The sequence below is a fragment of the Brachypodium distachyon genome, chromosome 4 (genome assembly GCF_000005505.3).
Source record: "Brachypodium distachyon strain Bd21 chromosome 4, Brachypodium_distachyon_v3.0, whole genome shotgun sequence".
NCBI classification, from domain to species: domain Eukaryota; kingdom Viridiplantae; phylum Streptophyta; class Magnoliopsida; order Poales; family Poaceae; genus Brachypodium; species Brachypodium distachyon.
This window is the reverse complement of record NC_016134.3, coordinates 17214960-17228352: the sequence shown is the minus strand read 5'-3', so window position 1 is coordinate 17228352 and position 13393 is coordinate 17214960. Positions and strand designations below refer to the sequence as shown.

The 13393-nt window shown below is 49.2% G+C and overlaps 2 protein-coding genes across 11 annotated transcripts; one reads left to right on the top strand and one right to left on the bottom strand.

Annotated features, from left to right (window-relative positions):
• Positions 1-146: 146 nt before the first annotated feature.
• On the top strand, positions 147-3590 carry LOC100841471 (growth-regulating factor 8). Of its 3 annotated transcripts, none has more exons than XM_003577417.4 (4): positions 147-612; positions 1041-1202; positions 1870-2176; positions 2900-3590. In XM_003577417.4, the coding sequence occupies exons 1-4, from the start codon at positions 414-416 to the stop codon at positions 3216-3218; spliced, it is 987 nt and encodes a 328-aa protein (XP_003577465.2). In that variant the 5' UTR covers positions 147-413; the 3' UTR covers positions 3219-3590. The 3 variants fall into 3 exon arrangements, with proteins under 3 accessions (XP_003577465.2, XP_003577464.1, XP_024310679.1); XM_003577416.4 differs by having other exon boundaries at positions 158-612; positions 1023-1202; XM_024454911.1 differs by lacking the exon at positions 147-612 and adding an exon at positions 628-955.
• A 200-nt stretch (positions 3591-3790) lies between these two features.
• Positions 3791-7694, bottom strand: LOC104584528. Of its 8 annotated transcripts, none has more exons than XR_002960253.1 (4): positions 7210-7694; positions 6356-6442; positions 5491-5662; positions 3794-4887 (listed from the first exon to the last, which is right to left on the bottom strand). XR_002960253.1 is itself a non-coding variant. In XM_024454912.1 (4 exons), the coding sequence occupies exons 1-4, from the start codon at positions 7447-7449 to the stop codon at positions 4857-4859; spliced, it is 459 nt and encodes a 152-aa protein (XP_024310680.1). In that variant the 5' UTR covers positions 7450-7694; the 3' UTR covers positions 3794-4856. The 8 variants fall into 8 exon arrangements, 6 of the variants coding, with proteins under 6 accessions (XP_014758818.1, XP_024310680.1, XP_024310682.1 ...); XR_002960254.1 differs by having other exon boundaries at positions 5559-5662; XM_024454912.1 differs by having other exon boundaries at positions 5491-5591.
• Positions 7695-13393: the final 5699 nt, after the last annotated feature.

The following is a 13393-nucleotide window of genomic DNA, read 5'->3' as shown; positions in this document are numbered from 1 at the left end:
AGTAATAAAAATCGCACGTACAAATATTTGGCAGAATGTAAATTAGGATGTGTTTTTGACTTTCGTAGTGTTTTCTACTCCGTGTTAAAAGCTATTTACATCCTGTAGAAAAATCATAGAAGAAATTACGCAACAAACCAAATTTTTGGTTCTCGTAACAAATCTATGAAGGAAGGCTGTGGTAGTAGCCAACTAAGATTTTTGTTGTCTTCTCCCAGAGCAGGGGGTGCATTCAATTGCCTGCTTCCCCTTCTTCCTCTCCCCTCCCCCAAAGCAGCAAAGCCAGCCTGGTTCCCCAAACACCCACAGCCATCACCACCACCTCCTTCCTCTCCCATAATGGCCCAAGAAGCCATTGCTCCCAACGATCCTTCCTAACTGTCTGTCCTGCCCTTTCCACACAAGCAACGGCGATGCTGAGCTCCTGCGGCGGCGGCGGCGGCCATCCGAACTCGCCACAGAAGCATGGCAGATGCGACGAGCAAGGGGGCCAAGATGGGTACTTAGGGCTGGCAGGTGCTTCGCTGCCACCACCTCCCTCTTGCTCCTTTCTTGGATCCACCGGCTCTTCTGGGGCGCAGATGCTGAGCTTCTCCTCCAATGATGCAGCAGGTGAGATGGGTGGGTATGGGAAACGGATATGATTTTCTTAATAGAAAAATCTCAGTTGTGATTGTTTTGCTCATCATGGTCATGGATGGCATCATCCTGCAAAAGCCCCTGCCTTTGGGGTCTTGTCAAGACCAAAAGGGCCCCTTGTTATTCCCCTCTCTTTCGCTTTTGCAACTCATCCCCAAAAGATGTGAGCTTTTTCTTCTTGGGGATATCTCACCCTCTCTTCTTTTTTTTCTCTCACAAAAAAGGTAAAGTGGTGGCACAGATTTGTGCTGCTTCCTTAAATCTTGCATGTGTAGGGACTAGGAAGCCATGCTCATGGGCATCTTCGTTTGCTCCGGTCTTATCTGACTTAAGATGACCATTTCATCATTGTTCTTACCATTTTGCTTCTCTTCTGATTGAAGGATTCGGTTTGACCTCAGGGGCAAGCATGCAGGGTGTTTTGGCAAGGGTCAGGGGTCCATTTACCCCAACACAGTGGATGGAGCTGGAGCACCAAGCCCTGATCTACAAGCACATTGCTGCAAATGCTCCTGTGCCATCCAGTTTACTCCTCCCCATCAAAAGAAGCCTCAATCCGTGGGGTAATTTTTGGATACATCTCCTGTAATTAGTATTTCTCTTGTCCTATTTATGTTGTCAACATTTCAAGACAAGGCATAAAGAAACAGCCATTTTTAAAACATGAAAGGAGCAAGTAGATGTCATATGGTTGTGGTTATCTATGTCCAGTAGTCCGTTATGTAGTTTGGAATATAAAAGCTTATCTGGCATTGGGATTCTTTCATGTTTTATTTGTATTCTGTGTCTTCTAGGGACAGGTTGCTGTTGCACAATTAGTTTGTTGGGGATACCGGTAATCGAGGTTCCCTTTGGGTACTAAATTTGTAGTTTGAATTATTATATTTATGTTTCCAAGAAGGCACTGTAATGATCTCAATGATTGCATTAGAGTAATGTTACTCATGTGGTAATGTTTACTGCTACCAATGTGCTTCTACACAATTTAAACAAAAAAGATGTAAAACTCTCACTCACATTGGATTCCACTGTATATTTTTTATCGTATAATCTCTTCAGCAACAAGATATTGAAATGCCGTCCTTAGTATGCTGAAGTTCATGTTACTCGAGTGCCTTTTCTGTGTACTACCCAGTTATTATGTGCTAAATGTTGCCGAATCAGTGTCAAGAACATATCATTTTTGTGGTGGTTTATGGAATTCTCATATGAAAAATGACTATTTTGCAGTTGGATGGGGACCATTTCGTCCAGGGGGTGCTGATATAGAACCTGGGAGATGCCGCCGCACAGATGGTAAGAAGTGGCGGTGCTCTAGAGATTCTGTTGGAGACCAAAAATACTGTGAGCGACACATAAACCGTGGTCGCCAACGTTCAAGAAAGCATGTGGAAGGCCGAAAGGTGACACCCACCATTGCAGAACCAGCCATGGTTGTTTCTGGTGGTGTATCATCACGCAGCCATGCTGCTTGGCAGCAGCAAGTGGAAAGCTTAGCTGCTAATGTGGCTGATCCTTTTCCAAGACAGTCCAACAGGTGAAGTAACCTGGTCCTACATTACATTAGTACTTGCATCTATGCCTGTTACTTGATTAGTAAGCCTTTGTCAAGAAATGAGTTATGATTGATATAAATGGCAAGCTAATGCTCTGGCATGTGCAAATGGTCAAATGGAGGTGCCTAAGTAGTCCATCTTTGTATCAGGATTCATGACATTATAAAACATTCAAAATGTTATTCCTTTTTTGATGAAACAACCGCAGCGAGTTATTTATTGCCGAAGAAGGGCTGGGAAGATTCCAACCATGGAGTACAATAAGGAACACTGAAAAAAAGTTAGATATTTTCAATTAAAAATTCAAATAAGTTAGATTGAACTAGTTACATGAAAGTAGTTCATGGTGCCTTTGATGAACTTCATTTTATGTTTCTCTCTGTTCATAAATAAAAACTCCAAAAGGAAAATAAAAAACTATGATAAGTAGTGGCAAGCTAGTGGGAACGGAGGCACCATATGTGATTGGAAACGCATGATGTGTACTTCCCTGTTCCTTTTTATAAGATGTTTTTTGACAAGTCAATTTGGCTTTGCCAAAACGTCTTATAAAAAGGAGCAGATGAATTAGTATTTTTCGAAATCAATTAGTTGGGCTTTCGTGACATTGTCACAACCTTAGTAGAAATATTGCAGTAGACAAGCATGGAACTTTTGCACAATTTTTTCTTCCCTGAACTAAAGATAAAGACACTGCTTTACAGGGAACTGCTGGAGAAGCAGAATGTGGTCGAACAATCATCAGTACCCACTCCAATGGATCCTTTTGACTTCCCATCATCACATTCTTCTTCGAATCGTGACGAAGTAGCATTTTCACCACTGAAGTTGCACCATGATCTTGGCCAGGTTTTCAGTGTGTATGGAGCAGGCAGTTCATCAGAAAAGGGTAACAGGTCTCAGCCTCAGGAAAGTTGGTCACCAGTAACTAGGGAAACACTTGACGACGGACCTCTGGGTGAGGTTTTCAGAAGCAAGAGTTGCCAGTCACCTTATGGAGCGTCTCAACTCACAAAAAATTAAGTTGGATTCTCTGTAACCCTGCAATTGACTACTAAGTACTTCAGTACAGTGCCCAGCATCAACACTGAGCATTGGCCCTGCACCAGAGAATCACATCACTAATGATGCCTATCACATGGCATGACAGGTAGAATGGAGCATTTCCAGACAGTGCCATCACAACGTTAAGTATTCAGTCTTGTCTTGTGGAATCACAAATAACTGAAACCATGTTCATCGCATGAGTTTGTTGGTACAATGTCCTGACTTTTTTTTTTGAATTATGTTTTCATGCCCTCGAACTTTGTTTTTTGTTGAGGTGAGCGTATTGTGTTGCTTTGTTTCTGTGCCTGTTTTATCATGTGATGAAGTTAACAAAGAGTTGATTTTCTAGAAATTGCGTCATTAAACTTCAGAAGGACTATAGATGTTTTTGACGTATCATTGCCTTCTTTGACGGCTCGGTGGTGAATGGAAATGACCCTGGTGACCAGCTCCATTTGAATTGTCGATATTTTAGTGGAGCTTGTCGATGCACATCTCTATTGTCGGACACCAACCCTTGAGATTGTTGATGGCTGACTACATCTCCATGATTTGTGACGAGAGCATTGCCATCTTCTTCTTTTTTCCTTTTTGAAAAAAAGAGGGAGGACCCTCTAATTTCCATTTTGAGAAATAACATAGGTTCTTACAAGTTCAACAAAACAGTAAAGAGAAACCCAGAAATCTGATAACCACCAGTTGCCCGCCGAACAGATCAACCTTCGGCAGGCTACAGACCAAAGTTTCATCTTCAGGTCACACCCCATCAGCTTCCAGGTCTCCATCCCATGTGATGATCTACTTGCCACCTGCTCGAAGAGTCTTGTACCGCACTTCGTCTTTCCTGTTTTATCTGCATTAGAACCATAAGTTCAGCAAGTACCTCACCCTGTGAACGACAACCAAAGGACCAGAAATTCTTTGGTCGTCCAAGCATGCCTCAATTCTAAAATTCCATATAGTCCATAGAACAGAAGCTATTCCTATTGCCACTATTTCTTCTTCCGTCTGAAATTGAGAAAGCCTGCTCCCAAATAGGGAATGCATACCATCAGGAATAGCATCTATTCTACTCCCTCTGTACTGTAAAGGATGTCGCGTCCTTCCACTCATCCAGTGCAATCGAACTTTTGCCAAAAAATCCCTCAAATTGAAATTCATTTGAAATTTGGGCTCAAAATTGAAATTCAAGTTGAAATCCAAACTGAAATCTTCCCCCAGAGGCAAGCGGAGCTCCCGCCGTTGCCGTCCCGCAACCTTCGCGCCGCCGGAGGCAAGCAGAGCTCCCGCCGCCTCCCGCCAGAGCCGGCAATCCAATATCGCGGAGGAGATCCATCGCGGACGCCCGCCCCCACAGCTCGCGGCCCATCCACCTGCTCCGGCCAGCAGGTCGCCGCCCCACCACCGCACCGCCCCCAGCAGCTCCAGGCCGCCGGCCTCTGCTCCAGGTCAAGGAGCTCCCGCAGGCCGTCCCTCTGCTCCAGGCCAGGGAGCTCCTGCGGCCCTCGCTCTGCTCCAGGCCGCCGGTGCTGATCTAGGCGAGCTCCAGGCGAGGAAGCTCCTGCCGCCGTCCCTGGCTTGGCCAGCGCCGCCTCCTGCGCCCGCGCCTCCGCCTCACCAGTGCCTCCGCCTCCGGTCGTCAATCCTAGAATTAAAAAAGGAAGCAATCTCAGGATTAGAAGAAGGAAGGGAGCAATCTCAGGATTGGAAGAAGGAAGGGAGCAATCTCAGGATTGGAAGAAGGAAGGGAGCAATCTCAGGATTAGAAAAGAAGGAAGGGAGCAATCTGAGGATTAAAAAAGGAAGGCAGGAATCTATTTCTACCCAAAATAGAAGTTCAACCCTACAATTATAGAAGTTCTTTCCCAAATTTGAAATTACTACTGCTCCAGCATTGTTAATATTTCCATTGTATGGTGTCTTAATCAAATGAATGTTAACCGAAAGTGTCAAAATGCAAAATGAGATTGTAGTCGATAGAAATTCAGTCCTATAAATCAAATTATTGAAACTAGTCGATAGCAATTCACTCCTACACTGTAGAATGGAAACTGAAGAAGAAAAATGCAGAATATAGAGACCTGTGTCTGTTAAGATTTAACTTTCTGAGTACTCCATTTTCACTCAGTTCAGTTTAACTGTTAACTGAATGGCTAGAGTTCTTTTAATTCTTAATTCATTTCAGTTAAAAGTTAATGGCTGTGCACTGAAAGATTTTGACTGAGGAAAGGAAACATGAACATCTTACGTGCCATTACAGGCACAAGCTGAATTCAATTCAGTTGAATTCAGTGTACACTCCATTACAGGCACAACCTGGACGACCTGAGCCTGGCATAACTTCTTGTTCTGTTTGGATGGTGATGTAAATTTCAGTACCACCTCAAAAATCTGGAGTAGCAGATTGTTTTGTGAAGATTCTGTACTTTGAAATGGGCAGATTTTTTTTGTTAGAATTGCAACACATGCTGCTGTGTCTCAAAAATTAACAGGAAAAATACACAAATGACATGCACATGTATATATAGATCTCTGGTTGTTTACACATGCATAGTTGCATCATTCAGAACTGAAGTGACAACTACTTGACATGCACATTGTGAACTGAATACATACTTAGTACTGTCACAAGGAAACTACTTGACAATGTTTTCTGAGTATATGGCTAACACACTTAGTATTGTAGAATCATAATGCTGTACTCTACCAATTTTTAAACAAGCCTAGTCATGCTGTACTCTACCACAATTAACAAGTCTAGTTCAGTTCCAGTTCAGTTAACAGTTGTGCCTGTTTAAATCAGATAGCAAATGAATTAATCCCTAGTTCAGTTCCAGTTCAGTTAATTGAATTTGTCCCTAGTTCAGTCCAATTGATTTTTTTTCCTTTGACCTGTATGGCCATCTATCTAGGTTTTGTTTGAACCCACATGCTAATTGCTAGCCGCACTGTTAAAATCAGATAGCAAATGCATTTCATGTTGAAAAGGAAAAACTTAGAACACTTCATCTTTTTAACCAGAAGGATAGCTTATGTTCAGCATAGGACTAGCTTATGTGCTGGTGCCTATCTTGGACATTCCAGAACTGATTCACAAGAAAACCATGGCTTACCGTAAGCTCACTGTGTGGCTCCAGATAAAGCAGAGAAGCCAATTGCTCGCCAATGAAAGTTTCTAATTCTTGGCAATCTCGACTGATCTGCACAAGTCAAAAGTGAATTAAATAGGCATGAACATAATTCTTGGCAGAACACAGATTGGACCAAAATTAAAACATACAATGTCTCCATGTTGCATGATTCAAATTCATAACTATATGTTGCATTTGTCAGCTCTAAGGAACCATCTCCAACTCGGTTAACAGTTCAGTTAACTTTTCAGAAACTGAACAGTCCATGCTAGAGAATATTGCAACAGAGGACAGCAGGAGCTTAGATGTTGAACTGGTCTATAAAAGGGCCGCCCCATACGACTGAAATATTTCAAGCCAAAACATATGATTCAGCTCTGAAAGTAAGAGTTGTAGGAAACTGAACTCTTCCATGTCTCAGACATCTCTTCAGGAGTTCAGTTTTCTCCAACATCTTATCTTTAGTGCCGTCTAAACTGATTGCAATCGCAAAGATTTCACAACAGCGTGCTCGCTTGGCTTGGCATCACAATCAGAGAATTTGGCAGATGAATTTGAGGGTTGGATGGGACCAAATCAGTTAGTAGTACTACCAATCAATTGTTGTGGTGTGGTATGATGGCATGCAAAATTCAGAGCACAAGAAAGTCAGTCTGTTACTAGTACTACCAATCAATTGCCCCACAAATAACTTGCTCCTGAAACTCGATTATCCAGAATTCAGACATGATTTCCTCCCAGAATTTCTTTCTTCAAATCGAAACAATTAACCACCAGTTGGATGAGAAAGAAAAAAGGAAATTGGGTGGTGAGTAGAGTACAGGGCAGAGCTTTACCTGGTGCAAGAGGGCATCGGGGAAGGAAATACGGGTGTCACCGGCAGCGGAGATCCCAGCGGTGGGGGACCATGGGCCCGCCTTCTGGGCAGCGCGGCGGAGCGGGGTACTCCAATCCTTGCCCCACGCATCGGCGCGGCCGACGGCCAGCAGCGGGACGAGGAGAAGCAGGAGCAGCGGCGGCGGTGCAATCTTCCTGGCCTTTCCCTCTGCTCCGCTAGCACCGCACCACCAACCCATTACCGGAAAAATCAAATCTTGGACAGAGGAGGGGGAGCAGCACGGGGGAGCGTGAAAAGCCCGGTGGAGCAAGACGGCGAAGGTGGAGCAGCGACTGCGATCTATCCGTCGCGCGAGGGGAGCAGCGCCGGGGATCTGCGCGTGCGAGCGGAGCTGCGGCGAGCGAGCGCTACGAGGAACACTAGCCCGCAAGGAGGAAGATGAGGGAGGACTGAACGGTTATGTCGGTAATTTGTCATGAGGGTTTTCACAAAATTGACCGCGCGACATTTCAAATGAAGTATTATATATTAAAAGTACGCGACGGAGCAATAAAAAAAATAGAGATCAGAAAATTCAAAAAAAACCAAAATTTCTGACCATCCATTTAAAAGATAATTAATCTCAGTAACCTAAGTTGAAAGAATTATCCACCTCTGCCCTTAACTAAATTTCCCCGGACCTCCTCAGCCGCCTCCCATCACCCGGCCGCTGCCCGTCCCCTATCCGTGCCCAGGCCCTCCCACGCTCTCTCTTTGCTGCAGCTGATGTGATGCGCTACGCGTGGGCGCTGGCGAGCGGCGGCTTGAGCGATCGCAGTCGGCGACAAAGGTGCGGATGGTGGCGCGGACGAGTCGAAGGATGCGACGAAGGCATGGACGCATGGTGAGGCGTGGGCAGTGGGCACAAACGAGCCGTCGTCGGGCGAGTGGAGCTCCGTCATCGACCCAAACGACGACGCGGCGGCGGTGGCATCTGCGTTAGCCAACGGGGGCGACGCGTACTCGATGGTCGTCGGTGACGACGTACAGGCGGCGGCATCAACAGAGCAGCGTGGAGATTCTGTGCAGCAGCATCGCCCGGTAGTTTGTTTGATTGATGCGTTGGGCAAGACGAGGAACTGAACATCGAGTTCTACAACTTCCATTTTCCAATCGAAGGTCCTCCGCTTGTCATCGTCGGTTGCTGCACCGCCTCTGCCTGGTGGCCGGATCTTGTGGACGTGATTCCGTCCACCTCCGCTGTCCTCTGCTTCTTCTCAGGCATCCAGACCGCTGACTGATGATCAGATTTTGAAGGAAATTTTGGTTAAGTTGGTTGGTTAATTCTTCCTGCTTTTCGGTAAGTTTGATAAAAGTAAATGGTATTGAATATATATAGGGAGATTTGTTTATTTGTGAGGTAATTCCTTATGAGAACATCATGTGTTTCAACATCATAAGTTCAGAACTACTGTGCACTGTGATGATTTCTTTTCAGATGAATCCAAGTGTGTATTCCAGAAGGTTTAATTGCATTGCACCCATTGTTTTAACACTTCAACCTAAACGTCTGCATCAATCCTTGACCTGGTAAGTGTATGACTGTATGTATCCTAGCATGCATTTTGCTGCAAAAAATGCACAAGATACTACATCAAAAGAACCCTTAATTTTGTTCAGCCTTTATATAATTAAGCCCTGATGCTATGGAATTCACATTCTTGAAACAGGTAGCAGGAAGTTTTTTGTTCTTATATTTGCTAATCTAGAAAAAAGCTTACCCTCTAGCTTATCAAAGCATAACATCTACAATAATTTTCCTGCCCTTACTATTTTGAAATACAGGGAAACCAGTCCTAAATAGATTCTGGTGTTTTCAGTACAGACGATTGCATGCAACCTACGTATATACTTGGTTTATGAAATTTAGGAGTTAGAAAAGATCCATGTACAGATAGGTAATGGCTTTTGTTCTTCTCATTTCTACATTCCTCCTTTTTATTACTCTTTAGCTAAACTAAAGAAGTAGAGATGAATTATGTTATGCTTTGCAATATAGATATCTGTGCATGAAAAGTTTGATTGAGTGGGTTGCAAGATGCCAAATAAAAAAAACATGTCTTAAGTACAAATTTTATTAGTTGTCTATGTTTTCGTTCTGACAACTGATAACCTCAGACTTTATCCATTTTGGATGGATTCAGTTTGTTTCGTACAGATCATCTCTTTTAACAACTCTCACATTACTGTAATTACTCTGAACAACATATAAACTGCAATTTCCTTTTACTAAAACTTATCTGAAGCTACGACTACAACTAGCTAGCCTAAGACAAGGAGGTGCCGAACAGCCCAAGGGAGTACATGGAGAAGGAAATGGTATGCTCAATTGCTGACCTGCAAACTCTTTCTAATTTCAGTTCCCAATCTCTTTCTGAAGGGAAGGGAGTACATGGAGAAGGTAACATAGTTCACCTTGGCTTGAATTTGTGCTACAAGTATGTTGTAGAGTTCATTCCGAGTCCACATAAATAATAAAGAAGATTCCATACGGAAAATGATTTATGTGAAAAAAAGAACTTTATGTTGATTCTCATTGTACATCTGTCATTGCTCAATGGATATATTCCATATGTTGGTGTGGAAGCATCTCAGTTTATGTTTAAAAAAAAGTCATATCGAGGGAGGGAAGAACTCAGTACCAACTAATGATGTTTTGGGTAGTAATATTGAAGTGATTAGTGGTAAAAACATCTATATTTTTTGTAGGGGTTATCAAAGTAGCATGAATATGCATGCATATGTGTCGCACCAATGGCACACGGGGTACCACCGCTGCACGACGCGTGGGCCCCGTCCCTGAGTTCCCGGTGAAGTTCCATCCCGGGCAGCGGCTACGACAGCCCGGCAAGCTACCAGCCCGGAAGGGCTAGCGAGGCTTCGGGGAATATTCTCGCCTGGGCACCTTCCGAGAAGCCGCTTCCCGGGGGGAGGTTCCCGAGTGTGTTGGGCCCGGGCGCTTCCCGGGGAGCGACTTGCCGGGACAGGGGGTTCCTGGGCGCAAGCCCCCGCCTCAAGTGTGGGGCCCAATGAGCAGATCAACAGCGCCACGCGGGCGCGTGGCGGGCGTGGGGTGCGCGGCCCCACCGGGGCAAGGAGTAAGGCGCACGGCTCATTAAATGAGCCGACAGAAGGGGCGTTACCCGTCAAGATCATGCAAACAGTGGCTGTCCAATCCTACTCTAGGATTTTACACCCCTAGCGGCGGAGGTGGCGTCCATGCGCGCCACCAGCTCACCGGGGGGCAATTGTATGCCTCCCCGCTCGACACTTGTAGCCCATGCACCGTGGCACCTGTGGCATCCCCTTGAGTATAAAAGGAGGACCCCCGCCAACGGTCAAAGGGTTGTTGGAATCTCAGTTGGTTCCAGTAGACGGTAGGGTTCGGTTGAAGTCGACCAGCCCACAGTTAGCCTCTAGCATTAGCCGAGAATAGTAAGGAGTACCTAACCAAAGGGAGAGAGTACCCGGGAACTTACCCGGCAACCTGTAAACACTTGATTCACAACCAATATCAGCTCAGACAAGCAGGACGGAGGGTTTTACACCTCCGGGTGGCCCGAACTTGGGTAAAAATGTGCGCGTATCTGTTCTTTGATTAGCGGCACTCTTCGTACATCATTTCGCCGGCCCCGCAGGGCCCCATCAGCCGAGCCGGTGATCGCCGGGGCGAACCCCGACGCCCCTATTGAACCTAAAAGGGGGCCGTGACCGCACACCCCCGGTGTCGGAGCACCGTGCGACGACATCTGGCGCGCCAGGTAGGGGGCGCGGGAGAAGAGCCTGCCGGTGATCACCGGCAGCATCATTTGCATCGACGTCGGCCTCGCTTTCTTCGCCGACGAGAATAGTCACCATGCCCCCAAGCGGGCTGGTGATCCTCGTATAGACCCGCGTGAAGCCCCAGCGGCGCACACACGGTCGCATGAAATGCGACCCGAGTCGGGGGCTCAGGAGAACCCCGAGCCCTCGAGGGTGCAGCAAACACAGCTGCCTCCCCCGCCTCCTCGGCCGTCTACCGACAATCGGCCGAGGGGACCGGCTGCCCCCAGTGCTGGGGCCAATCGCGCGAGCACGCACGGTGCGGCCCGCGCTGGGCAGCGGGGTGAGTCGCGGGCCGAGGATGCTCTGCGACAGCGGCACCAGGAGCATACCGCGTCGCGGGCGACCCCTGGGGGTTCGCACCCTGCGCACCCGAAAGCGTCCGGGGCCGGAGCGGGACGCAGCCGCTCGGGAAACCAGCTGCCCCCCGCACGAACCCCGGCAGAAGCCATCATCGCCGCGCGCGTCATGGTGCGGTACGAACCGCGGCAAGGCACGCCGGCGCACGAGACGTGGGGCGAGGAGTTAGACGCGCTCCTCGCCCTGGCCGCCCAGCAGCCGCAAGGCGAGGGCCCCCCGGTAGGCTCCGCCCACGGGCAGAACCCGGAGCACGGGGACGCACCACCCGCCTCGCGACCAGGGGAGAATCCTCCCCCACCGCAGGGAGGCCAAGGGGACGGGGGCCCGGAGGGGTCCTCGAACTCGTCGCCCACCGTTCCGGGGGGCGATGCGCGCAGCATCTTGAATGCCCGCCAGCAAGAGGACTTGCGCCCGCGCTTGGAGCGCCGGCGCAGGCGCGAGGTAGAGCGCCAGCGCCCACAGGAGCAGGAAGACGCTCCCATGGGCCCCGAGGACGGTTGCACCGCGTTCACACGCGAGTTGCGGCGGGTGATGTGGCCCCGTAAGTTCCGAGCGCCCGTGTTCGGTACGTACGACGGGACCGCCAACCCCAAGGATTTCCTCCTGACCTACACGTTGGGTATGCACGCCATCGGCGCCGACGACAAGGTCAAGGCCAACTGGTTCCCGATGGTCCTGAAAGGATCAGCGCGAACCTGGCTGCTCAACCTGCCCGCCGGGTCCACCGCCACTTGGGCGGACCTGCGCGAGCAGTTAGTGAGCGCGTTCCAGGGCGGCTATAAGTTCTCGGGAACCATGGCGGAGCGGCACACTATCGTGCAGAAGCCGGGAGAGACGTTGCAGGCCTTCGTCAACCGCTTCTCCAACCTCTCCTATTCCATCCCCGAGGCGGAGGCGGCTGCCATCATCAACACCTTCGCCATCAACGTCCGCGATCCCAAGATGCGCGAGAAGCTGAGCATGCACCGGATCCGGATGACGCAGGACCTGTACACCCTGGCGCACAAATGCGCCATGGCCGAGGAAGGGCGCCTAGCGCTCGAGCTAGCAGCTAAGGCTGCCGCGAGCCCTGGCGAGGGTTCGCAGAAGAAGGGCTCCCGCAAGCGCAGCGGGAAGCAAGTTCTCGCTGCGGACTCAGGGGTTCCTGCCGCGAGGCCTGCGAAGAAGGCCTCGCCGGGTGGCGGGTCCGGTGGCAAGCAGAGCGATGCGCCCCACTGCCCCATCCATAGCAACTCCACCCACGACGCGCAGAACTGCCGCGTTCTGCAAGGAGCAAGCAGCGGCAAGAGCAGCGCCATGAAGAGCGCCGCGCTGCCGGTACCTGCTTCAACTGCGGTGACATCGGGCATCTCTCTCTAGATTGCCCAAACGACCCCAGAACGGGACCGAGGCCTGCCGGCGGCGGTGCCGGCAGGGACGAACCCCAAGGGGGACGCGGTCAGCCCCGCCTGGGGCGGGACCGCCCACCCCGGGGACGCGACAGGGCACGCGCTAAGGAGCAGCGCGAGTCCGATTGCACTGGTGGCGACGAGCCGGGCTTCCAGGAGCCTCGCGGCGTCGCCTGCATCCATGGGGGAGCTTATGCTCTCCCATCCCACGCCGTGGTGAAGTGCCTCACCCACGACGTGTGCGCACTGTTGCCGGATGCGGAGCCGCAACAGCCACTGTGGTGGTCGCACGTGCCGATCACCTTCAGCGCCGACGATCACCCAGCACGGTAGTTGGGTTCAGGGGTAATACCCTTCGTCGTCTCGCCGATCATTAGCAATATGACGGTGACGAAGGTGCTGGTGGACAACGGAGCGGGGCTTAACCTCCTGTCCGCCAGGCTGATGGAAAAACTCCAGTTGCCGGTGGAGCAGCAAGCCCACCGACCCGTTCCGGGGGGTGAACCCCGGGATCATGCGCCCGATGGGACGCATCACGCTGCCGGTTACCTTCGAGTCCCGGGAAGTGTTCAG